Source organism: Ranitomeya imitator, chromosome 1, assembly GCF_032444005.1.
Source record: "Ranitomeya imitator isolate aRanImi1 chromosome 1, aRanImi1.pri, whole genome shotgun sequence".
Taxonomy (NCBI): Eukaryota; Metazoa; Chordata; class Amphibia; order Anura; family Dendrobatidae; genus Ranitomeya; species Ranitomeya imitator.
Genome location: NC_091282.1, coordinates 826,775,921 through 826,803,370, shown reverse-complemented (window position 1 = coordinate 826,803,370; position 27,450 = coordinate 826,775,921). Strand labels below are relative to the sequence as shown.

Below are 27,450 nucleotides of genomic sequence, written 5' to 3'. Positions count from 1 at the left end.
AACTGCTGCATTTTCCACCCTAGGCTTATACTCGAGTCATTAAGTTTTCTCAGTTTTTTTTGTGGCAAAATTAGGGGGGTCGGCTTATACTCGGATCGGCTTATACTCGAATACATATGGTATGTGTATGATCTAGAAAAGGACATCTTTGACCTGGGCAGGATAGAAAAAGAAAAAAATCCTTGTGTGATTGACTTCAGATGACTGTGTATGAATGGTGATGCTGAGACGGGCTGTGGGTCTCCTGACTGCAACTTCTCAGCCTCTTTGACATGTCACACTAAGGGCAGAAGTCCATTCCCACCCCCTGCATACTGGGACATTTATAAGTTGGTGCTTGTATTTGTCCTTGCAGTGATTTTAGATAATTTATACCGCTTCCTTGACAATTGTTCCCCTTATACTGTGACACAACAATGCTCCTCTGTAATATTCTTTAAGCCGTTTAGGTCTGTAACAGAAGAATTAGCACAGATTGTGTACATAGTCAATGCAGAGCTAAAAAGCTATTTTTCTGATCGTACAAAAACAAAGAAAACTTACTATTAATGTTTCTGTTTTCAAACATAATTTTGAGTAGACCAAACACTCGTTATGGAGGTCCTTCTACCCGATGTTAGAAATGGCATTATTCTAGAAAGCTCCTATGTATGGAGACTGGAGACCATGGCTATTAGCTAGGAGGTGTTACAGTAAGTAAAAATATATTGGTGCCTCCTATTTGGTATGTCTAGCCTAGAGGCACGGAGATAGTGGGTTTTAGTCTTAGGTGGTCTCATTAGTTACAGAAAATGTCCACTTTCAAGCGTAATGCACATTGCTGAGTGTAGATGGCCTTTCCGCCAACTCATCACCCTTTTTATTGTCTTTTAATTGTGTACCCCTTGCCTCACGTGGCACCTCCCTGCTTTGCCTTGGCACCAATGCCTCCTGGTCCATTTCTGGAGGCACGCTACAATGATGTGGAAAGAAACTCATGTATCAAAAGAAAAGCACTAATAGAACCAAGAGTACTAAATGTAAAAAAACGTTACTGAAGTCACAATAAAACACGTAGTATGAGCGCACTGGACAATAAACAGGGAAATGATAATAGCCAAAGCAGTGATGGGACCACGGTAGTAAAACAGGCAAAAAAGGAAGTGGGCCTCAGGCAAAGTAAGCAGTTGTACACATGTCAATCAGCTCAAAAGTGCATGTGCATAGTGCTACGGAGTATATCAATGTAAAGTTAAAAAGTCAATCCAAAAGTGAGGAGACACTGAAAGCACAGGAAATCCATAAAGGCTAGGAGCCATGAGTAACGTGCAGAGCCAAAAATCATTAGCATAAAGTGCATAAAAACCTGAGAGATTACCTGAAGCACCGTGGAGCCACCCACCCCAACGTGTGTTTCGGCGTAGTGCCTTCTTCTGGGGGGGTATGCCATCAGAGCAAATGGTGGGCTTTATAAATGTTTAAATGTTATGTTATTTGTTTGATCATGATCAGTTTTATTAGGCATTGCCCCCTCTAATCCCCTTCAATTGCTTTCACATCACTATTATTTATCAATAAAAAATGTCCAAAAATGATATAAAGGGCACTTCTACATACAATATCATCTAACTTCCATTTTACACTATGTCTATGGAAATATGAAGAGATACCAAATAAAGATAAAAATTAGCTTTTATTTAATAGTACATAAAAACAATTAAAAAAGCAAGAATATTGTCAAAGGATACCAAAGAATGAACGCACCAATAATATACTGATCTTAATAAAACACGGGATATTCTACACTAGCAATCGTAATGCAGAAAAAAAGTATTGCTATACCCATATGATGCAGTTTGTAAATTATTACAATTATGAAGATACTAGATGGAGGCCCGATTCTAACGCATCGGGTAGTCTAGAATATGTATGTAGTTTATTTATGAAAGCTGATTGGTTGCGCCCAGCCGGCCTCGACCAATCAGCGACGCGGGATTTCGGTTACAGACAAACAGACACTTAGACAATTATATATCTAGACTAGACTAGATGGTGGCCCGATTCTAACGCATCGGGTATTCTAGAATATGCATGTCCACGTAGTATATAGCACAGCCACGTAGTATATTGCCCAGCCACGTAGTATATTGCCCAGCCACGTAGTATATTGCCCAGCCACGTAGTATATTGCCCAGTGACGTACTATATTGCCCAGCGACGTAGTATATTGGCCAGTGAGGTAGTATATTGCTCAGCCATGTAGTATATTGCCCAGTAACTTAGTATATCGCCGAGCCACGTATATTGCCAGTCATGTAGTATATTGCCCAGCCACGTAGTATATTGCCCAGTTGCGTACTATATTGCCCAGCTACGTAGTATATTGTCCAGCCACGTAGTATATTGCCCAGTAACCTAGTATATTGCCCAGTGACGTAGTATATTGCCCAGTGACGTAGTATATTGCCCAGCCACGTAGTATATTGCCCAGTCACGTAGTATATTGCCCAGCCACGTAGTATATTGCCCAGCCACGTAGTATATTGCCCAGACACGTAGTATATTGCCCAGTCACGTAGTATATTGCACAGCCCACGCAGTATAAAGCACAGCCCATGTAGTATATTGCACAGCCCACGTAGTATATAGCAATGTGGGCATCATATCCCTGTTAAAAAAAAAAAAAAAGAATTAAAATAAAAAATAGTTATATACTCACCTTCCGGATCCAAGCGAAGCTGTTACCGACGCTGAGTCCTCGCGCGCTCCGGTCTCAAGGGTGCATTGCGGTCTCGCGAGATGATGACGTAGCGGTCTTGCGATATATAGCAGATGGTGGCCCGATTCTAACGCATCAGGTATTCTGTGAATATGTATGTAGTTTATTTATGAAGTTTTCAGAATAATGCAATTTACACAAAGGATTTGGCCGGCCAGCCGTGACCAATTAGAGAAGCGTGGTTCAAATTCTGCGCCAATTCGCGGGCGGACTGCGACTGTCGTGGATTGTTCGTGGCCGGGCGTGACCAATCAGTGAAGCCAGGGACGGCTCCAGGTTTTTGAGGGCCCCAGGCGAAAGAGTCTCAGTGGGCCCCCCTCTTTAACACATACCACTATTCATGATGCACAGATACAGCAGAGAAATATAGCACAGCCAAGTAGCGTATAGCACAGCCCACGTAATAAATAGCAGAAACGTAGTATATTGCCCAGCCACGTAGAATATAGCACAGCCACGTGGTATATAGCACAGCCAAGTAGCGTATAACACAGCCCACGTAGCATATATCACAGCCCATGTAGTATATTGCCCAGCCACGTAGTATATAGCACAGCCACGCAGTATATAACCGCCCATGTAATATATAGAACAGCCATGTAGTATATTGCCCAGTCACGTAGTATATTGCCCAGCAACATAGTATATTGCCCTGTCACGTTGTATATTGCCCAGCCACGTAGTATATTTCCCAGCCACGTAGTATATTGTCCAGCGACGTAGTGTATTGCCCAGCCACGTAGTATATTGCCCAGCGACGTAGTATATTGCCCAGCCACGTAGTATATTGCTCCGCCAGGTAGTATATAGCACAGATATGTAGTATATAACACAGCCCACGCAGTATCTAACACAGCCCACATAGCATATAGCAATATCGGCACCATATCTCTGTTAAAAAAATAATTAAAATAAAAAATAGTTACATACTCACCTTCCGTCGGCCCCCGGATCCAGCCCATACGTTTACCGATGCTCCTCGCGACGCTCCGGTCCCAAGAGTGCATTGCGGTCTAGCGAGATGATGACGTAGCGGTCTCGCGAGACCGCTACGTCATCATCTCGCGAGACCGCAATGCATGGACCAGTCACCGGAGCGTTGCGAGGAACGGGAAAGGCCTGGGCTGGATCTGAAAGATGAGTATATAATGATTTTTTAATTTTTTTTATTATTTTTAACATTAGATCCCGCGCTAATGTCGCTGATTGGTCGTGCCCAGCTGGCGCGACCAATCAGCGAAGCGGGATTTCCGCGCCAATTTCGCCCAATCAGCGAAACGTGATTTAAATCCCGCGCCAATGTCGCTGATTGGTCTCGCCGGCTGGGCGCGACAAATCAGCGAAGCGGGATTTAAATCCCGTGCCAATGTCGCTGATTGGTTGCGCCAGCTGGTTGCGACCAATCAGCGAAACGGTGGGACCGGAGCATTGCGAGCTGCAGGAAAAGCTGCTGCGGAGGCTACGGTAGGTAAGAATATCACGATTTTTTATTTTTTTTATTATTTTTAACATATCTTTTTACTATTGATGCTGCATAGGCAGCATCAATAGTAAAAAGTTCGTCACATAGGGTTAATAGCAGCGTTAACAGACTGCGTTACACCGCGTTATGCCGCGGTGTAACGCAGACAGTTTAACGGACTGCTACAACGCTATGTGGGCGGCGGGCGCTGACTGGGGGGAGGGGGGAGTATAGAGGGGGCACTGACTGCAGGGGAGTAGGGAGCGGCCGGACTGTGCCCGTCGCTCCCAAGAGTGCATTGTGGTCTCGCGAGATGTTAACGCACGGTCTCGCGAGACCGCTACGTCATCATCTCGCGAGACCGTAATGCTTGGACCGGTTACTGGAGCATCGCGAGGGGCGGGAAAGGTCTTGGCTGGATCCGGGGGGCCAACGTACGGTGAGTATATAATGATTTTTTTATTTTTTTCATTATTTTTAACATTAGATCTTTTTACTATTGATGCTGCATAGGCATCATCAATAGTAAAAAGTTGGTCACACAGGGTTAATAGCAGTGTTAACGTAGTGCGTTACACCGCGGCATAATGCGGTCCGTTAACGCTGCCATTAACCCTGTGTGAGCGCTGACTGGAGGGGAATATGGAGCGGGCATTTTGCCGCCGGACTGTGCTCGTCGCTGATTGGTCGTGGCTGTTTTGCCGCGACCAATCAACGACTTGGGATTTCCGTTACAGACAGACAGACCGACAGAAAGATGGAAGTTATAATACAATACAATTATATAGTAGATGTACAAAAAATATATTAATGGAGGACTGGCACTAGACATATACTAGCATTAAAGCTCCTAAACAATGTATATCTATCCTGGGCACACTATATTGACTATAGCCATGTGAATCAACTATTATGAAAAAGGTGCAGCGATATAGAATAAATCTATGTACATACACACAAATTAAGGTTTAAGACTAATACAAGTAATAATGTATGTATTTCCCATGGCAATTTAGCCACTAGTCCCAACGATCCATTCAAAAAATGTGGGAATTACCTGTGCAAAATGTGCTTGTTCGACGTCCAGTAACCCCGACGTACGTTTCGCCGCCAGCTTCTTCCGGGGGCTCGCGTCTTTGGCTCTGCTTGTGTGACCCCTGTGGGAGTGGCCAAGTGACACGGGCTCCCTCATCCGATGACACCCTTGGTGATATGCAGTTCTGGGAGCGGATGACTGCGCATGCGCTGCTGTGGAGCAGCATCACATCCTCCACACATAACTGCCTGGATTAGCTTCCCCCATGTATTTAAAGCCCACCATTTCCTCTGATGCCATGCCCTCCCAGAAGAAGGCACTACACCGAAACGCGTGTTGGCGTGGGTGGCTCCACGGTGCTTCGGGTAATCTCTCAGGTTTTTATGCACTTTATGCTAATGATTTTTGGCTCTGCACGTTTTCCTTACTCATGGCTCCTAGCCTTTATGGATTTCCTGTGCTGTCAATGTATCCTCACTTTCGGATTGACTTTGTAACTTGACATTGATATACTCCGTAGCACTATGCACATGCACTTTTGAGCTGATTGAAATGTGTACAACTGCTTACTTTGCCTGAGGCCCACTTCCTTTTTTGCCTGTTTCACTACCGTGGTCCCATCTTTGCTTTGGCTTACTATTGTCATTTCCCTGTTTATTTTCCAGTGCGCTCATACTACGTGTTTTATTGTGATTTCAATAAAGTTTTTTTGCTTTTAGTACTTTTGGTTCTATTAGTGCTTTTCTTTTGCTATGATTTTCATAGTTCTTGCACTGAACCTTTCCTATGCATCCTTGCCCTCCTATATGCTGGTTCATTGACTTTTATCACAGATTGTGGGGGTTGGCTTGGTCCATATTTTTTTGTAATGTGGAAAGGCCGGGTACCTGGGCCTTCCATCGCCCCTCCTGTATTGGCGGTGGGCTCCTAGCCCCAGTGTTCGGCCATTACTTCTCATATCTGTCAATGGCACGACCCTCCCTTCATGGTGAACGGTTGCCAGATGCAGGGGTCTCGCACTGCTCCCTCCAGGATGGCTCCCTCCAGGATGGCTCCCTCCAGGATGGCTGCCTCCAGGTTGGCTCCCTCCAGGATGGCTGCCTCCAGGATGGCTCCCTCCAGGATGGCTGCCTCCAGGATGGCTCCCTCCAAGATGGCTCCCTCCAGGATGGCTCCCTCCAGGATGGCTGCCTCCAGGTTGGCTCCCTCCAAGATGGCTCCCTCCAGGATGGCTGCCTCCAGAATGGCTCCCTCCAGGATAGCTCCCTCCAGGATGGCTGCCTCCAGGATGGCTGCCTCCAGGATGGCTGCCTCCAGGTTGGCTCCCTCCAGGATGGCTGCCTCCAGGATGGCTCCCTCCAGGATGGCTCCCTCCAGGATGGCTGCCTCCAGGTTGGCTCCCTCCAAGATGGCTCCCTCCAGGTTGGCTCCCTCCAGGATGGCTGCCTCCAGGATGGCTGCCTCCAGGATGGCTCCCTCCAGGATGGCTGCCTCCAGGATGGCTGCCTCCAGGTTGGCTCCCTCCAGGATGGCTCCCTCCAGGTTGGCTCCCTCCAGGATGGCTCCCTCCAGGATGGCTGCCTCCAGGATGGCTCCCTCTAAGATGGCTCCCTCCAGGATGGCTGCCTCCAGGATGGCTCCCTCCAGGATGGCTGCCTCCAGGATGGCTCCCTCTAAGATGGCTCCCTCCAGGATGGCTGCCTCCAGGATGGCTCCCTCTAAGATGGCTCCCTCCAGGATGGCTGCCTCCAGGATGGCTGCCTCCAGGATGGCTCCCTCTAAGATGGCTCCCTCCAGGATGGCTGCCTCCAGGATGGCTCCCTCCAGGATGGCTGCCTCCAGGTTGGCTCCCTCCAGGATGGCTGCCTCCAGGATGGCTCCCTCCAGGATGGCTCCCTCTAAGATGGCTCCCTCCAGGATGGCTGCCTCCAGGATGGCTCCCTCCAGGATGGCTGCCTCCAGGTTGGCTCCCTCCAGGATGGCTCCCTCCAGGTCGGCTCCCTCCAGGATGGCTGCCTCCAGGTTGGCTCCCTCCAGGATGGCTGCCTCCAGGATGGCTCCCTCCATAATGGCTGCCTCCAGGTTGGCTCCCTCCAAGATGGCTCCCTCCAGGATGGCTCCCTCCAGGATGGCTGCCTCCAGGATGGCTCCCTCCAGGTTGGCTCCCTCCAGGATGGCTGCCTCCAGGATGGCTCCCTCCATAATGGCTGCCTCCAGGTTGGCTCCCTCCAAGATGGCTCCCTCCAGGATGGCTCCCTCCAGGATGGCTGCCTCCAGGATGGCTCCCTCCAGGTTGGCTCCCTCCAGGATGGCTCCCTCCAGGATGGCTCCCTCTAAGATGGCTCCCTCCAGGTTGGCTGCCTCCAGGATGGCTCCCTCCAGGTTGGCTCCCTCCAGGTTGGCTCCCTCTAAGATGGCTCCCTCCAGGTTGGCTGCCTCATGACTAGAGCAATCTAGAGTGAACCCACAGGGGTTGGTGGGTGTAGTCCGCTTTAGTAGAAACATGACGCGACACCCCTCCTGTAACTATAGGCTCCCTGTAAGGCTTGTGAGTATAACACTGCACTCATTACAGATACACATTGCTACTGAGGGGTGAAATACAAAAATGGCGCCAGACTGGGCCTTTGCAGAACATTAGAAATGTATTTAGATATAAAGCCTGTTTGCTGTTGCTGGGAAATGAATCATAGAAACCCCACTATTGAGCTTATACAGTTACTGATAGCGTGCAGAGAGCTCGGCTTGCTGTCAGTTCTGGGCACGATGCCCACAACAAACATGGCGGCATAGATGACGTCACCGAGCCTCGCCCACAGGAGCAGCAGGGAAAACGTCACTTCCAGTTCCGGCCCGTCCTTTTCTCCTCCGTCGGGCCGCCGTGCGGGTGGGTATGTGTGGCGCGGTGCTGTGCACATGGCCGGGCGCCTCTGTGTGACCGGGGCAGCCCTCTACTGCGTGTAGTGGAGCGGCGGCCATAACTCCACGTGGTCCCGGCCTGCAGTAGTGTATAGCGGCAGGATCCAGGGGCTGAGCAGTCAGACGGCTGCACGGACCGGGGAAGGCCCATTACCCCGCCATCACCAGCCTGGAGTGTCCGCACGTGCAGCCAGCGCCATTAATGGCAGCTGGATGCTACCGATTAGCGAGAGGGGCGGCTAGTGGCGCAGTGAGGTGTTAACCACCTACTGGCCGGAGTCCCGTGTCCTGGTGGGCCGGAGGAGCCGAGCTGTGTACACAGACTCTGCACAGGGCCACAGTGAGCGCACAGCTCCTTCCCTGTGCATGGGCGACACACGTTTATCTGGGGATGACACCAATCCTTTGTTTTGATACAGGAAAGATATATATCTTAGTACCGTGTTAGCCAGTAGATAGAATAATATTTAGGATTGAGAGTCCTCAGTGGTTGATCCCTTTTAATGGCTAACTGAAAAGATGGTAACAGATTGCAAGCTTTCCAGACTACACAGGTCCAATATTTATGGCCATAACTGTTTATCACTCATGGTAATTCTGCTTCATGTCACCTGTCTTATCCGTGTTTTTTTTCTTTTTTTTTCCTATACTATGTTGTGTATAAATATGTGATTCTTCAGAATTTCTTTTAGTCTTTGCCTGATGAAGAGACCTGTGTAGTCTGGAAAGCTTGCAATTTGTTACCATCTTTTCAGTTAGCCATTAAAAGGTATCAACCACTGAGGACTCTCCATTCTAAATATTTTACCAGTCCTTTAGGCTACGTTCACATTTGCGTTTTGTCGGGCGCAGCCGCGGTGACGCATGCGCCCCTATATTTAACATTGGGGCGCATGGACATGCGTTGCATTTTGTGAGGCATGCGTCAGGGCGCAGAGGACGCAGCAAGTTGCATTTTTTTGCGTCCAAAATCATGCCAAAAAAGGACGCATGCGTCACAAAACAATGCGTTTTGGTTTGCGTTGCGTCGCCGACGCAGCACCGCACAACGCAAATGTGAACGTAGCCATAGTAATGTTACCGGAGGGAGAGCCTCCATCAATTGCTTGGGAGGCTAGAGATCGATACAATGACTCGATCTTGTGTTCTCCTTTTAATAATGCTCGTTCGTGTCTTCCAGGAAACAGGAAGGCTCCAAGATGCAGATCTTTGTGAAAACCCTTACTGGGAAGACCATCACACTTGAGGTCGAGCCCAGCGATACTATTGAAAATGTGAAGGCCAAGATTCAGGACAAGGAAGGTGAGGAGTGTTCCCCGATCTGCTGGCACCGCTTCCTGCCGCCTCCTTGTAGCCGTTGGCATTCTGTGTTTCCTGGTGTGATGTGTGGCTGCTTTCTGATGCCTTTTCTTTGGTGTATGTTGACTAAGTTCTGCTTTCTCAGGTATCCCACCTGACCAGCAGCGCCTGATCTTTGCTGGCAAGCAGCTTGAGGATGGCCGTACCTTGTCTGACTACAACATCCAGAAAGGTAAGACCAGAATACACGGGAAGCCATGAGGACTTGCTCTCCTTACCAGTTATCTGGGGCTATTTAATTTTCATTATTGGTCTTAGAACTTAAATGCAGGTGGCTGCTGACTTCTGCTGGCTCTTAGATCTCATGGACGCTTCTTGACGATTATTTTGCGGCTTCCAGTGACGGCACATTGACAGAGCAGCTGCTTCTCTTCCGCTCTGTTGACTGGGTGTGACTGCCAATGTCAAGCTGATTGCTGTCTGCGGTCACACCTTGTGGAGAGCGCAGCCCAGAAGAGGAGGAGCTGCTCTGATGTGAAGCAGGAGTGTTAGGTGATTGCTGAGCCAGCCAGGGCACAACAGGCAGGTAGTTGGCAATTCTCTGCATTTTGTTTTTTGGCCCAATAAAAAACAAATGGTCCCAGAAAACCCCTTAGTGACCGGAGCTTTTTTCAGGTTTTCGTCTTTCACTCCCCTCCTACCCAGAGCCATAACTTTTATTTTTCCGGCAATATGACCATGTGAGGGCTTATCTTTTTGCGGGATAAATTGTACTTTTGAACAACAATATTGGTTTTACCATAACATGTACTAGAAAATGGAAAAAAAACTGGGTTCTGTAGGTGTTCATTGAGCTCAGCAGTGATTTTCAGAGCCGTGGTCTTGCGATCCTCTCAAAATTCGCTTTAGAGTCAGACGGTGTCTCTGTCAACTTTGACTTTCGGCCCGACCTGTGCTTTGCTGCGGACGTCTTTCCTTCTCTTTCAAACGCAGTCATTACTTTGGAGACAGTACATCTTGGCACGCCAAGCATTCAGGCACTTTCTGTTACACTAGCGCCTGCCATACGAGCACCAACAATTTGGCCTCTTTGAAAATCCGAGAGGTCTGCCATTGGTATCAGGTTCTAATCACTGTTCTTACAATTATGCAAAACAAACAGTTAATTTACATACACATCACACAAATAATCAACTACAAAACATTACCAGATGTCACGGTTTGCATGTTTATCACATGTTCGAAGATTATGATGCCAAGATGTTAGGTGTTTCCATTATTTTGTCCAACCCCTGTACCTAGGTTCTTTTTTTATCTAAGTGGTGAAAAAAAAATTACAAACTTTGCTTTAAAAATAAAAATTGCGCAATTTTCCATTACCTGTAGCATCTCCATTTTTCGTGATCTCTGGTTGGGTGAGGGCTTATTTTTTTGCACACCGAGCTCATGTTTTTAATGATACCATTACGAAAAGTTATTAAAAATCTGAAAAATATTAAAGTTCAAATCACCCCCTTTTGCCCCATTCAAAATGAAACAATAAAAAAATCAAACACACTTATTTGGTATCGCTGTGTTCAGAATCGCCCAATCTATTTTTTTTAAAAGAAAAAGGACTAATCTGATCGCTAAACAGCGTAGCGAGGTAAAAATCAAAATTCCAGAATTGTTTTTTTTTTTTTTTTGTAACAACGGCATTGCATTAAACTGCAATAACGGGCGATCAAAAGAACGTATTTGCACGAAATGGTATCATTACCTCACCTGACCCCAGATCACAAAAAATGGAGACGCTACGGGTATCGGAAAATTTTTGGTGTCTATGAACTTGTAATGATCTGGAGGATCATATCAGGTCAGTTTTGGCGTTTAGTGAACCTAGCAAAAAAGCCAAACAAAAAACAAGTGTGGGGTTGCACTTTAGCAATTTCACCGCACTTGGAATTTTTTTTCCCTGTTTTCTAGTACACAACATGGTAAAACTAATGGTGTCGTTCAAAAGTACAACTTGTCCTGCAAAATATAAGCCCTCACATATTGACGGAAAAATTAAAAAGTTATGGCTCTGGGAAGGAGGGAAGCGAAAACCGAAAAAAGCTTAGAGTTAAGGTTCTGTGTCTGAATTCTTTGCATGATAACTTTTTAAATTTGCTGCTGTTTCTGTCTTTGTGACATGTTTGATGTCTTCATCAGAGTCAACCTTGCATCTGGTGCTGCGTCTTCGTGGTGGTATCATTGAGCCTTCCCTCCGCCAACTTGCCCAGAAGTACAATTGTGACAAGATGATTTGCCGCAAGTAAGACCACTGTCAAGATTCCCTTTGTATCATGCATTATCTGGTGTGTTTTTCTGGCTATGTGTGAGGGCAGCAGTGTGGTGCTACAGGCTCACTATTGGGAGATAATGAGGAATACCTAAGACTATGCATGTTAACCCCTTTCTGACATCAGACGTACTATCCCGTCCATGTGGGGTGGGCCCCTATGACCATGGACGGGATAGTACGTCCAGCGCGATCGGCGGCGCTCACGGGGGGAGCGCGGCCGATCGCGGCCAGGTGTCAGCTGCCTATCGCAGCTGACATCCAGCACTATGTGCCAGGAGCGGTCACGGACCGCCCCCGGCACATTAACCCCTGGCACACCGCGATCAAAGATGATCGCGATGTGCCGGCGGTGCAGGGAAGCACCGCACAGGGAGGGGGCTCCCTGCGGGCTTCCCTGAGCCCCCCGCAGCAACGCGATGTGATCGCGTTGTTGCGAGGGTCTTGCCTCCCTCCCTCCCTGCTCGAGCCCCGGATCCAAGATGGCCGCGGATCCGGGTCCTGCAGGGAGGGAGGTGGCTTCACAGAGCCTGCTCAGAGCAGGCACTGTGAAGCCTGCACTGCTCTCAGATCGGTGATCTGACAGAGTGCTGTGCAAACTGTCAGATCACTGATCTGTGATGCCCCCCCCTGGGACAAAGTAAAAAAGTAAAAAAAAAAAAAAATTTCAAATGTGTAAAAAAAATAAAATAAAAAAAATATTCCAAAATAATGAAAAAAAAAAAAAATATTATTCCCATAAATACATTTCTTTATCTAAATAATAAAAAAAAACAATAAAAGTGCACATATTTAGTATCGCCGCGTCCGTAACGGCCCGACCTATAAAACTGGCCCACTAGTTAACCCCTTCAGTAAACACCGTAAGGGGAAAAAAAAAAAAAACGAGGCAAAAAACAACGCTTTATTATCATACCGCCGAACAAAAAGTGGAATAACACGCGATCAAAAAGACAGATATAAATAACCATGATACCGCTGAAAACGTCATCTTGTCCCGCAAAAAACGAGCCACCATACAGCATCATCAGCAAAAAAATAAAAAAGTTATAGTCCTGAGAATAAAGCGATGCCAAAATAATTATTTTTTCTATAAAATAGTTTTTATCGTATAAAAGCACCAAAACACAAAAAATGATATAAATGAGGTGTCGCTGTAATCGTACTGACCCGAAGAATAAAACTGCTTCATCAATTTTACCAAACGCAGAACGGTATAAACGCCTCCCCCAAAAGAAATTCATGAATAGCTGGTTTTTGGTCATTCTGCCTCACAAAAATCGGAATAAAAAGCGATAAAAAAATGTCACGTGCCCGAAAATGTTACCAATAAAAACGTCAACTCGTCCCGCAAAAAACAAGACCTCACATGACTGTGGACCAAAATATAGAAAAATTATAGCTCTCAAAATGTGGTAACGCAAAAAAATATTTTTTGCAATAAAAAGCGTCTTTCAGTGTGTGATGGCTGCCAATCATAAAAATCCGCTAAAAAACCCGCTATAAAAGTAAATCAAACCCCCCTTCATCACCCCCTTAGTTAGGGAAAAATTAAAAAAATGTATTTATTTCCATTTTCCCATTAGGGTTAAGGTTAGGGTTAGGGTTGGGGCTACAGTTTGGGTTGGGGCTAAAGTTACAGTTAGGGTTTAGATTACATTTACAGTTGGGAATGGGGTTGGGATTAGGGTTAGGGGTGTGTCTGGGTTAGAGGTGTGGTTAGGGTTACTGTTGGGATTAGGGTTAGGGATGTGTTTGGATTAGGGTTTCAGTTATAATTGGGGGGTTTCCACTGTTTAGGCCCATCAGGGGCTCTCCAAACGCGACATGGCGTCCGATCTCAATTCCAGCCAATTCTGCGTTGAAAAAGTAAAACAGTGCTTCTTCCCTTCCGAGCTCTCCCGTGTGCCCAAACAGGGGTTTACCCCAACATATGGGGTATCAGCGTACGCAGGACAAATAGGACAACAACTTTTGGGGTCCAATTTCTCCTGTTACCCTTGGGAAAATACAAAACTCGGGGCTAAAACATATTTTTTGTGGGAAAAAAAAAGATTTTTTATTTTCACGGCTCTGCGTTATAAACTGTAGTGAAACACTTGGGGGTTCAAAGTTCTCACAACACATCTAGATAAGTTCCTTAGGGGGTCTAGTTTCCAATATGGGGTCACTTGTGGGGGGTTTCTACTGTTTAGGTACATTAGGGGTTCTGCAAACGCAATGTGACGTCTGCAGACCATTCCATCTAAGTCTGCATTCCAAATGGCGCTCCTTCCCTTCCGAGCTCTGCCATGCGCTCAAACGGTGGTTTCCCCCAACATACGGGGTATCAGCGTACTCAGGACAAATTGGACAACAACTTTTGGGGTCGAATTTCTCCTCTTACCCTCGGGAAAATACAAAACTGGGGGCTAAAAAATAATTTTGTGGGGGAAAGATTTTTTTTTTTTTTTAATTTTCACGGCTCTGCGTTACAAACTGTAGTGAAACACTTGGGGGTTCAAAGCTATCACAACACATCTAGATGAGTTCCTTAGGGGGTCTAGTTTCCAAAATGGTGTCACTTGTGGGGGGTTTCTACTGTTTAGGTACATTAGGGGCTCTGCAAACGCAATGTGACACCTGCAGACCATTCCATCTAAGTCTGCATTCAAATGGCACTCCTTCCCTTCTGAGCCCTCCCATGTGCCCAAACAGTGGTTCCCCCCACATATGGTGTATCATCGCACTGAGGACAAATTGGGCAACAAATTTTGGGGTCCAATTTCTCCTGTTACCCTCAGGAAAATACAAAACTGGGGGCTAAAAAAATAATTTTTGTGGGAAAAAAATTTTGTTTTATTTTTACGGCTCTGCATTATAAACTTCTGTGAAGCACTTGGTGGGTCAAAGTGCTCACCACACCTCTAGATAAGTTCCTTAGGGGGTCTACTTTCCAAAATGGTGTCACTTGTGGGGGGTTTCAATGTTTAGCCACATCAGGGGCTCTCCAAACGAAACATGGCGTCCCATCTCAATTCCAGTCAATTTTGCATTGAAAAGTCAAATGGCACTCCTTCGCTTCCGAGCTCTGCCATGCTCCCAAACAGTGGTTTACCCCCACATGTGGGGTATTGGCATACTCAGGACAAATTGTACAACAATGTTTGTGGTCCATTTTCTCCTGTTACCCTTGGTAAAATAAAACCAATTGGAGCTGAATTAAATTTTTTGTGAAAAAAAGTTAAATGTTCATTTTTATTTAAACATTCAAAAAATTCCTGTGAAGCACCAGAAGGGTTAATAAACTTCTTGAATATGGTTTTGAGCACCTTGAGGGGTGTAGTTTTTAGAATGGTGTCACACTTGGGTATTTTCTATCATATAGACCCCTCAAAATGACTTCAAATGAGATGTGGTCCCTAAAATAAAATGGTGTTGTAGAAATGAGAAATTGCTGGTCAACTTTTAACCCTTATAACTCCCTAACAAAAAAAAATTTTGGTTCCAAAATTGTGCTGATGCAAAGTAGACATGTGGGAAATGTTACTTATTAAGTATTTTGTGTGACATATCTCTGTGATTTAATTGCATAAAAATTCAAAGTTGGAAAATTGCGAAATTTTCATAATTTTCGCCAAATTTCCGTTTTTTTCACAAATAAACGCAGGTAATATCAAAGAAATTTTACCATTGTCATGAAGTACAATATGTCACGAGAAAACAATGTCAGAATCACCAGGATCCATTGAAGCGTTCCAGAGTTATAACCTCATAAAGGGACAGTGGTCAGAATTGTAAAAATTGGCCCGGTCATTAACGTGCAAACCACCCTTGGGGGTAAAGGGGTTAAACTGCAGTGCAGGGATTGTTCTCCACACTGACATGTCTCATTATGTTTTGGTGTCTTCTGAGGGCAGCACAAGGGACCTGACATGTCCACTTAAAAGTGGACTGATATGGCCATGTGGATAGACAAGATTATAATGGCATTTTCAGAGCATTAGACACTGAGCAGAATGTCCTGGGTATATAGAGAAAGCAAACTGCTGTAACGTACACTGTGTGCTGAAAGTAATCAGGGTAATGGAAGTGCTCCGCTCTTACTGAACAAGTGACGTCCACGGTAGGTACATGGTTTTTGTTTTTTGTTAGTGCGTTTCCTTCTTTGAATGTATAGTTCAGTGTATACGTGCAATGTATGGTTGTCCTGAAGGAGTCGGTGTGACTCTGAAACGCGTTGACAATAAACCAGGCGTTTATCTACCCCGGATGTCATTTGTCCAGTCGGCGCTGAACACTTCCATTACCCGGGTTATGGTCCTGTTACGATCGTATGGAGCCTGCAGCTTCTGGACTGTGGACTGTTAGGGTTGTGTGTGACACAACCACTATGGGGTGAGCGCAGTTGCCACTTAATCCCCCTTGAGTTACTTGGATAAGACCCTATTGCGCTGGTTCAGTGATCCAAAGCATAATGCTGAATATCATGAAGTGGAGTAAAGTCTGTCAAAGTGTCAGAGTAGTGTCGGGGCATCTCATGCAGATCCTGTCATTTGAAAGGAGAAGTGACCCTGCTTCCTGGGTTGTATTCTGAGCAAAGCAGAATGGGGGTTCTCTGAGACTTTACCATTGATTGGCCTATTCAGTTGATGATCACCTATTCTAAGGCTAGGCCATCAATGTTAAAGTCCCGAAACACCCCTTAAAATATTAAATGTAGTCACTGACAGTGATCCAGTTTTGAGAAAAGCCAAAACAAATTTTCTGCTTTCCAACACTGTAATAGAAAATTTAGGGTGCAGCTGAGCCCACATATTGTTACTGGCTGCTGGGGTAAAGATCCACACACTGCCGATTGCCACAAGATTGTAAAACCATACCGCATGACAGTTGGCAGTCGCTGTGGGCCGAGATCTGGCTGCATGCGGCCATCTGCTGCGTTTGGTCTCTGCCCATACTAATTTATCGTTACTGGATTTGTTTTCTAATTGTCTTAATTATTTGTTGTGTTTCAGGTGTTATGCCCGCCTTCATCCTCGTGCTGTAAACTGTCGCAAGAAGAAATGTGGCCACACCAATAACCTGCGCCCCAAGAAGAAGCTCAAATAAGCTCCATATGTTCCATGCATATTTTTGACTTTGAGAAATAAACAAATCAAAAGTTTTAGTTTGTGATATTTTTCTAATAGACTGAGTTGTTTCAAGGATTATTGTTTCCATGAGCAAGGTGGCAATAACTTTCTAGGCGCCGACCACAAGAACCAGGGGTACAAAATCAGCTGAGCACATCCAGTGCTACACTGCGTAACTCCCATATAAATGCCATCACAAAGCTGTACGGTGTCACTCCCATTCACTTCAGTATAACAGCTGTGCTCATCGGTTCTCATAACCCTCCCTCTAATAGTCCCTGTCCAGACACATTGCCATGAACGGCATTGATTTTTCAGATTAAGAGAGGAAATCTACATAAATTCTGGGATTTTAATTCTAAAAGCCTTCTAAAGTAAAACACAGCAGTGCAAGTCCTACGTGATATTAGAACATCAAAACATGAATATAATATATAAAGTAACAGCCCACTTGGGATAGAGACAAATATTCCCATCTTGGGCATGAATGACTGAGACCAGAAGACCCCTTTAGTGTCTCCTGTGATGGAGCTTGCGGAGAAGTGCACACTGAGGGCCCATGCAGCATTGCACTTCTGCCAGGTTTTTGGCACAAAAACTTTTTTTTTTTTTCTCTTTTGTTAGGTGAATTTGGTGCAAATTAATGTGCCATTTTTTTGTGGCCTATTATTGTTTAAAAAAAAAAAAACTAAAGTGGCTTTTCCAGGTGATTTCGAGAGAAATGTAATTAGAAAAAAACCGACTCCATTATCCTGGAGGCATTTTGTTTGTTATTTTGGAGCGATTTTCTTCATTATTTTGCAAAACCGAATACTCTTCTCTCTGAAAAGTTGTAAAACCAGTTTTAGACACAATGTGCCAATTCATGAATGGCGTTTCTTTTTTTGGAGGAGTTGAGAGGGGAGTTTGGTGCAAAAAAAAAACCATGTAAAATAGAAGGTACTTGAAAAACCCTACACAAATGATCAGTTGGGCACGGAGTGTATTTGCTGGATTTTTGGAGTGGAAACACACGATGCTGAGACTTGGAAGATGATTTGTAGAATTTCTGTTCAGTATTTTTGATTTTTGCTTTTACACCAAATGTCCCACCATGGTAACACATTAAGAGTACACCAAGGCATGAAGGAATGTGGATATTCCAACCTTCCATCAGTGTTTCCAGATGAGTGCTTAAATCATCTCTCCAGGTTTTTTTCACATCAGAAGTGGTGCCCCCCGTCATATACTTCCCACTCCAGCGTCTTCATCATTTCTCGGTGGCATCTTGTGAGTGCAGCTTCTGATTTGCCAGAACTCAGAAGCAACGTTACAAGCTCTCAATAGAAGTCTGATTAGTGACCTCTGCTTGCTCCAACACACAATAGAGCAGCTGGCAAGTCACAAACCGCAGGAGCCACAAGGTTAGTATCGGATGGGACAGGAGACTTGAATTTAAAGCACCACTCCAGCGGTGAAACAAACCGAAACACTGGAGTGGTGCTTTAACCCCTTAGCGACCGCCGATACGCCTTTTAACGGCGGCCGCTAAGGGTACTTAAACCACAGCGCCGTTAATTAACGGCGCTGTGGAAAAAGTCCATAGCGCCCCCCAGAGGCCGATTTTCTCCGGGGTCTCGGCTGCCGAGGGTAGCCGAGACCCCAGAGAACATGATTCGGGGGGTTTTTAACCCACCCCGCATTTGCGATTGCCGGTAATTAACCGTTTACCGGCGATCGCAAAAAAAAAAGCGATCTTTTTAATTTCTCTGTCCTCCGATGTGATCGCACATCGGAGGACAGAGAAAAGGGGTCCCAGGTGGCCCCCCAATACTCACCTAGCTCCCCCGATGCTCCTCGTGTCTCCCGGTGGGCGCCGCCATCTTCAAAATGGCGGGCGCAGTGTGCCTGCCGGCCGGCACCGGGAGAATCTTTGGGGTCTCGGCTGCCGGGGGTAGCCGAGACCCCAAAGAGCATGATCGGGTCGGTATTACCGACCCCTGTTTTGCGATCGCCGGTTATTAACTGTTTACCGGCGACCGCAAAAAAAAAAAAAAGTAAAGTGTAATTCTCTGTCCTCTGATGTGATCGCACATCAGAGGACAGAGAAATAGGGGGATTCGGGGACCCTAGCATACTCACCTAGGTCCCTGGATCCTCTTGCTGCTTCCCCTGGCCGCCGGCAGAAGAACATGGCCGGCAGGAGAACAGCAGTTAAGGGTAGGGCTAGGGTTGGGGTTTAATTTAGGGTTAGGGTTGGGGCTAAATTTAGGGTTAGGGTTGGGGCTAAATTTAGGGTTAGGCTTCTTTCACACTTGTGTCAGTACGGGGCCGTCGCAATGCGTCGGCCCGACGCACGTTGTGAAAATTGCACAACGTGGGCAGCAGCTGTAGTTTTTCAACGCATCCGCTGCCCAATCTATGTCCTGGGGAGGAGGGGGCGGAGTTACGGCCACGCATGCGCGGTCAGAAATGGCGGATGAGACGTACAAAAAAACGTTTCATTGAACGTTTTTTTGTGCCGACGCTCCGCCAAAACACAACTGATCCAGTGCACGACGGACGCGACGTGTGGCCATCCGTCGGCAATACAAGTCTATGGGCAAAAAACGCATCCTGCGGGCACATTTGCAGGATCCGTTTCTTGTCCAAAACGACGGATTGCGACGGAATGCCAAACGACGCAAGTGTGAAAGTAGCCTTAGGGCTAGGGTTAGGGTTGGGGCTAAAGTTAGGGCTAGGGTTGGGGCTAAAGTTAGGGTTAGAGCTGGGATTAGGGTTAGGGTTTGGATTAGGGTTGGTATTAGGGTTAGGGTTGGCATTAGGGTTACGCTTGGGATTAGGGTTAGGTTTGGGATTAGGGTTAAGGTTAGGGTTGTGATTAGGGGTGTATTGGGATTAGGGTTAGGTTTGAGGTTAGGGTTGAGATTAGGGTTGTTTTGGGGTAAGGGTTGTGATTATGGTTAGGGTTAGTGATTAGGATTATGGATGAGGTTGGGATTAGGGTTAGGGGTGTGTTGGGGTTAGGGTTGGAGCTAGAATTGGGGGGTTTCCACTGTTTAGGTACATCAGGGGGTCTCCAAACACGACAGCCAATTTTGCGCTCAAAAAGTCAAATGGTGCTCCCTCCCTTCTGAGCTCTGCCGTGCGCCCAAACAGTGGGTTACCCCCACATATGGGGCATCAGCGTACTCGGGATAAATTGGACAACAACTTCTGGGGTCCAATTTCTCTTGTTACCCTTGTGAAAATAAAAACTTGGGGGCTACAAAATCTTTTTTGTGAAAAAAAAAATAAAATATTTTTTATTTTCACGACTCTGCATTCTAAACTTCTGTGAAGCACTTGGGCATTCAAAGTTCTCACCACACATCTAGATAAGTTCCTTAGGGGGTCTAGTTTCCAAAATGGGGTCACTTGTGGGGGGTTACTACAGTTTAGGTACATCAGGGGCTCTGCAATCGCAACATAATGCCCACAGACCATTCTATCAAAGTCTGCATTCCAAAAAGGCGCTCCTTCCCTTCCGAGCTCTGCCGTGCGCCCAAACAGTGGTTTACCCCCACATGTGGGGTACCAGCATACTCAGGACAAATTGGACAACAACTTTTGGGGTCCAATTTCTCTTGTTACCCTTGTGAAAATAAAAACTTGGGGGCTAAAAAATCTTTTTTGTGGAAAAAAAAAATATTTTTTATTTTCACGGCTCTGCATTATAAACTTCTGTGAAGCACTTGGGCATTCAAGGTTCTCACCACACATCTAGATAAGTTCCATGGGGGGTCTAGTTTCCAAAATGGGGTCACTTGTGGGGGATTTCTACTGTTTAGGCACATCAGGGGCTCTCCAAACGCGACATGGCGTCCGATCTCAATTCCAGCCAATTCTACATTGAAAAAGTAAAACGGCACTCTTTCTCTTCTAAGCTCTGCGGTGCGCCCAAACAGTGGTTTACCCCCACATATTGGGTATCGACGTACTCAGGAGAAATTGCACAACAACTTTCGTGGTCTAATTTCTCCTGTTACCCTTGTGAAAATAAAAATTTGTGGGGAAAAAGATCATTTTTGTAGAAAAAATGCAATTTTTTTTTCACGGCTCTACGTTATAAACTTCTGTGAAGCACATGGGGGTTCAAAGTGCTCGCCACACATCTAGATAAGTTCCTTAAGGGGTCTAGTTTCCAAAATGGTGTCACTTGTGGGGAGTTTCCACTGTTTAGGCACATCAGGGGCTCTCTAAACGTGACATGGTGTCCGATCTCAATTCCAGCCAATTCTGCATTGAAAAAGTCAAACGGCGCTCCTTCACTTCTAAGTTCTGCGGTGCGCCCAAAAAGTGGTTTACCCCCACATATGGGGTATTGTCGTATTCAGGAGAAATTGCATAACAAAATTTATGGTTACATTTCTGTTTTTACACTTGTGAAAATAAAAAAAATGGTTCTGAATTAAGATGTTTGCAAAAAAAAGTTAAGTCCACATTGTTTCAGTTCCTGTGAAGCACGTAAAGGGTTAATAAACTTCTTGAATGTGGTTTTGAGAACCTTGAGGGGTGTAGTTTTTAGAATGGTGTCACACTTCATTATTTTCTATCATATAGACCCCTCAAAATGACTTCAAATGTGATGTGGTCCCTAAAAAAAAATGGTGTTGTAAAAATGAGAAATTGCTGGTCAACTTTTAACCCTTATAACTCCCTAACAAAAAAAAATTTTGTTTCCAAAATTGTGCTGATGTAAAGTAGACATGTGGGAAATGTTATTTATTAACTATTTTTCGTGACATATCTCTCTGATTTAAGGGCATAAAAATACAAAGTTTGAAAATTGCAAAATTTTAAAATTTTTTGCCATATTTCCGTTTTTTTCATAATCGCAAGTAATATCGAAGAAATGTTACCACTAACATGAAGTACGATATGTCACGAAAAAACAATCTCAGAATCAGCGGGATCCGTTGAAGCGTTCCAGAGTTATAACCTCATAAAGTGACAGTGGTCAGAATTGCAAAAATTGGCCTGGTCATTAAGTACCAAATTGGCTCTGTCACTAAGGGGTTAACTTTGTGGACTTGACTGACTCCAAACACTTGTCCCTATTGTGGACGGGTGCCGGAGCTGCCCACTATTTAGTCACTAGGCTGATGTGGACCAGACTAGTGCAGGCTGCAATTTTTTTTTTCACATGTAAACTTGCTCATATGCATGAACTAGTAAGTTTGCATATGTAATGTATATGTAATTCATTTGAGGTTATCCTGAAATTGGCGCCTGTGCAGTAGCAGCCATCAGTAATCTGATTGTTGCTGCTGAGCAGGTGGCACCATTTTTGTAGAGGAAAAAAAAAATTCCTCCAAGATGGCGCTGCTGGTGCCTGCGCAGTTGCAGCTATCAAGGATTCGAAAGTTGCTCCTGCGCAGTAGCAGCTATCGGATCATTGATAGCTGCTACTGCACAGTCGCCATCTTGGAGGAGGAATTTTTTTTTCTTTCTACAAAGATGGTGCCACCTGCGCAGTACAACCATCGGATTACCCATAGCTGCTACTGCGCAGGTGCCATTTTGAAACTTTATTTTATGACTAAAAGGGTTCCCCCGTAGTTTTGATAACCAGCCAGGCAAAAACTGCAGGCTCCAACCCTAAACAGCGTTGGCAAGACTGATTATTAAGAAAAGAGGGGACCCCATGTGTTTTCTTTTTAAATAAAAATCTGTTGTGAGGTCCCCCCATTTTTGACAATTTGCCTTGCTAAAGCAGAAAGCTGGGAGCTGGTGTTTTCAGGCTAGTAAGGGGCCATGGATATTGACACCCCACTCCCCTTCCCCCCCCAGCCTAAAAAATAGTGAACTCACTGAGCTGAACTGCGGTGACATCATGACTGACTTTCTCACGGTGCCGAGGTCACTGTAGTTCTCAGCCTGGCTGCATGCAGTCTCATTGACCGGCAGTAACCTTGATAATGTCACTGCCAGTCACTGATGCTGAGCTCGCAGCATCTCATTCACCAGTGGTTCTCAGCCTGGACGGTCGCATCTTGGCACTGTCCAGGTTGAAAACTGAACATGGATTATATAATGTTTGACAGAACGACGGACAGGTGAGGTATATTGTTGTTTTTGTTTTATTGCAGGAGACAAGGGATTCAGTGGAATTAGGCGTTAGGGGAGTATAATGGTGTGTGTTATTTATAAATGAAGATGAAAAACTGTTTTGTTTTATTTCAAATAAAGGACTTTATTCAGGCTATGCCTTTACCATATAACTATAGGACTAGTAATGGTTAGGTGTCTTATAGATGCTTCTCCATTACTAAGCTGTGGGCTTGATGTCACTGGACAATACCAAGGTGACATCAACCTCACCAATATGAACCCCACTTGCCACCATTACAGGGCAAGTGGGAAGAGCCGGGCAAAGCACCAGATTTGGTGCATCTAATAGATGTGCCTTTTCTGTGCAGCTGTGGGATGCTATTTTCTTAAGGTTGCCGGGGGCAATATCCATGGCTCCTTACTAGCCTGTGCATGCCAGTCCACAGCTGTCTGCTTTAGCTTGACTGGTTGTCAAAAACGGCGGGACCCCCTCACTTTTTATTTTTTTTAATTATAGCGCCGGAGGCGGGTGATGAATACTTCCATCAACCGCTTCTGCTCTCACTGTTATTAGTGGCAGCAGGTGTGGGCTGATGGGAGCTGTTGCTGTTATCAGTTCAATATAACTCATTCTCACCTGTTTGCGCCGATCGCCGGCAGAGCATGGGAGAATGATGGAAGCTGTCTTCAGCATCGGGGAACAGCGCTAACTGTACCTCTGCTTCCCTGGCACCGTTGTGTGTGGTACTGATGTGGCACACGGTTGCCACGTATGCCGCAAGTAATACGCACATGGACACATATCTCTGGTACTGGGAATGTCAGGAAACCGGCCCAAGAATTAAGGTGCACACGTTGCGTATTTTGCTGCAGATCTGCAGCAGTTTTCCCTGAGTTTACAGTACCATGTAAACATGGAAAACAAAATCCGCAGTGCACATGCAGAAAAATACGCGCGCAAACGTAGCGTTTATTCCGCAGCATGTCAATTCTTTGTGCGGATTCCGCAGCGGTTTACACCTGCTCCATAATAGGAATCCACAGGTGTAAAATCGCAGGTAAAATCCACAAAAAAAAAACGTGGTAAATGCGCTGTAATTCCGCAGGTAAGCCGCAGTGTGGTTTACCTGCGGATTTACCAAAATCAGTTCGGAAAAATCGCAGAACTTTTCCGCAACGTGTGCACGTAGCCTCTAGGTTGGGCTTGTGATTGCCACAGGTAACCTGCATATAGAGAATGTTCTGAGCAGCAGGTATATATAAATCTACTTATAGGTTACATGTGACAGTCACAAACCTAATCCACACTCCCATAAAACCATGTTTGGGTATCAGTCTCCAGTAGGCACATACGCCCAGAAATGCTTTGCGTCGGAGCACACGCTGACTCTGTCAGCACCATTATACTCAATGGCCCTGTCAGAGCATGCTCCTGAATCCAATTTTGCTGGGTGTTCAGACACAAGACCCGATTGGGTCACTGAGCATGGGCAAGAACACAGAGTGAAAGCACCTTAGGGTACGTGCCCACGATCCGGCGTTGTAGGTTGGACGCTGCATACGTATGCGGCAGCAAACCCGCAGTGGCCAGATGTTACAGCATGGATTCTAGAAATCCCACATCCACTATGCGTCCACAGAAGCCCGTGGCTTATCTGCGGAGACAGACATATGGCGTACCTCTCCAAACCGCAGCATGTCTACATCTGTAGCGTCTCTGCTAGAGATCTCACCCATAGACCGGGGTCACACTAGAGAGGAATATGGACGTATGAGAGGCGCAAAAATAACGCATTGCACACTGACCAATGTTTCTCTATGGGGCAGCTCCTATCTGACGTATATTTCTCGGCAGTATTTTACGGGCGTAGAAAATTGCAGCATGCTGCGTTTGTCAGTGTATTGCAAAAAAAATCTGCCAATGAAAGTTTATGGGGGCGAGAAAAATACAGATTACACACGGACCAGCAGTGTGACTTGCGAGAAATACGCAGCGGTGTTTTATAGAAAAGCTGGTAATTCAGTGCGGTGTACAGTAAAATCACACTGACAGTTTAGAATAGATAAAATGTCTACACACAGAATAGGTAGGTATGTATATATATATATACCTATTCTATCAGTAGGTTGTAGAAGAAAAAGATGTGGCACTCACCAAGTTGTGTGCAAGTTGTGTACCTGCCGTCCGTGAAGTTTTGTCCTCAGCCCAAGCAATGGGAAAATAAAAGGACTTTAATGCACACAACTTGGTGAGTGCCACATCTTTTTCTTCTACAACCTACTGTCATTAGTGTTGAGCATTCCGATACCGCAAGTATCGGGTATCGGCCGATACTTGCGGTATCGGAATTCCGATACCGAGATCTGATACTTTTGTGGTATCGGGTATCGGATACATAGAGATGTGTAAAATAAAGAATTAAAATAAAAAATATTGATATATTTACCTCTCCGGCAGCCCCTGGACTCAGCGCGGGTAACCGGCAGGCTTCGTTGTTCAAAATCAGCGCTTTTAGGACCTGAGAATCACGTCCCGGCTTCTGATTGGTCGCGGGCCGCCCATGTGACCGCCACGCGACCAATCACAAGCCGCGACGTCACCGCAAGCTATTAACGCGCTCATTTTTAAAAATGAGCGCGTTAATGGCTTTCAAAGACGTAGCGGCTTGTGATTGGTCGCGGCCACGCGACCAATCACAAGCCGCGACGTCACCGCAAGCTATTAACGCGCTCATTTTTAAAAATGAGCGCGTTAATGGCTTTCAAAGACGTAGCGGCTTGTGATTGGTCGCGGCCACGCGACCAATCACAAGCCGCGACGTCACCGCAAGCTATTAACGCGCTCATTTTTAAAAATGAGCGCGTTAATAGCTTGCGGTGACGTCGCGGCTTGTGATTGGTCGCGTGGCGGTCACATGGGCGGCCCGCGACCAATCAGAAGCCGGGACGTGATTCTCAGGTCCTAAAAGCGCTGATTTTGAACAACGAAGCCTGCCGGTTACCCGCGCTGAGTTCAGGGGCCGCCGGAGAGGTAAATATATCAATATTTTTTATTTTAATTCTTTATTTTACACATCCCTATGGATCCCAGGGCCTGAAGGAGAGTTTCCTCTCCTTCAGACCCTGGGAACCATGAGAATACCTTCCGATACTTGATGTCCCATTGACTTGTATCGGTATCGGATATCGGTATCGGCGATATCCGATATTTTTCGGGTATCGGCCGATACTATCCGATACCGATACTTTCAAGTATCGGACGGTATCGCTCAACACTAACTGTCATATATTGCTTGTTTTTGTTGAGCAGGTCTGGAAAGGTTTCTTGCATTCATGATTGAAGTGATCCATCAGCTGCTGATATTACTAGTGTTCTTCTACTTTTTTCTGTTTAAATATGTATATATTTATATCAGTATGAGACACACATATATATATATTTATATTTAAAGGGAACCTGTCACCCCCAAAATGGAAGATGAGCTAAGCCCACCGGCATCAGGGGCTTATCTACAGCATTCTGTAATGTTGTAGATGAGCCCCCAATGTATCCTGAAAGATAAGAAAAAGAGGTTAGATTATACTCACCTGGGCGGGCGTTCCGATCCGATGGGCGTCGCGGTCCGGTCCGGGGCCTCCCATCTTACGATCATGTCCTCTTCTTGTCTTCACACTGCGGCTCCTGCGCAGGCGTACTTTATCTCCCTGTTGAGGGCAGAGCAAAGTACTGCAGTGCACAGGCGCTGGGCCTCTCTGACCTTTCCCTGCGCACTGCAGTACTTTGCTCTGCCCTCAACAGGGAGATAAAGTACGCCTGCGCCGGAGCCGCGGCATGAAGACTAGAAGAGGACGTGATCGTAAGAAGATGGGAGGCCCCGGACCGTACCGGACCGCCCCTGGGTGAGTATAATCTAACCTCTTTTTCTCCTCTTTCAGGATACATCAGGGGCTTAACTACAGCATTACAGAATACATTCCAGAATGCTGTAGATAAGCCCCTGATGCCGGTGGGCTTACCTCACCTTCGATTGAGCGTATAATAAAGCTGTTAAAACCCCATTTGTATTTATTTCATTAAAACACATTTTTCCTAATGTGTGTGTGTTTTTTAACCCTTTATTAATATTGGATTAATAATGGATAGGTGTCTTATTGACACCTCTCCATTATTAACCAGGCTTAATGTGACCTTACAATAGCAAGGTGGCATTAACCCTTTATTACCCCATATCCCACCGCTACAGCGGAGTGGGAAGAGAGAGGCGCCTTTTCTGGGGTGGCTGGGGGCAGATGCTTTTAGCCGGGGGTGGGGAAGGGGGGGTAATAACCATGGTCCCTCTCTAGGCCGTTAATATCTGCCCTCAGTCACTGGCTTTCCCATTCTGGTGGAGAAAATTGCGCAGGAGCCCATGCCAGTTTTTTCCGTGATTTAACCCTTTATTTTAACACCTAGAGCTCCCAAATTTT

General features: G+C 45.8%; 1 protein-coding gene across 1 annotated transcript; it reads left to right on the top strand.

Moving 5' to 3' along the window:
* The first annotated feature begins 8,085 nt into the window (after window positions 1–8,085).
* UBA52 (ubiquitin A-52 residue ribosomal protein fusion product 1) lies at window positions 8,086–16,943 on the top strand. Its single transcript, XM_069740548.1, has 5 exons — window positions 8,086–8,143; window positions 9,356–9,477; window positions 9,620–9,706; window positions 11,668–11,770; window positions 16,795–16,943. The coding sequence occupies exons 2-5, from the start codon at window positions 9,375–9,377 to the stop codon at window positions 16,886–16,888; spliced, it is 387 nt and encodes a 128-aa protein (XP_069596649.1). The 5' UTR covers window positions 8,086–8,143; window positions 9,356–9,374; the 3' UTR covers window positions 16,889–16,943.
* Window positions 16,944–27,450: the final 10,507 nt, after the last annotated feature.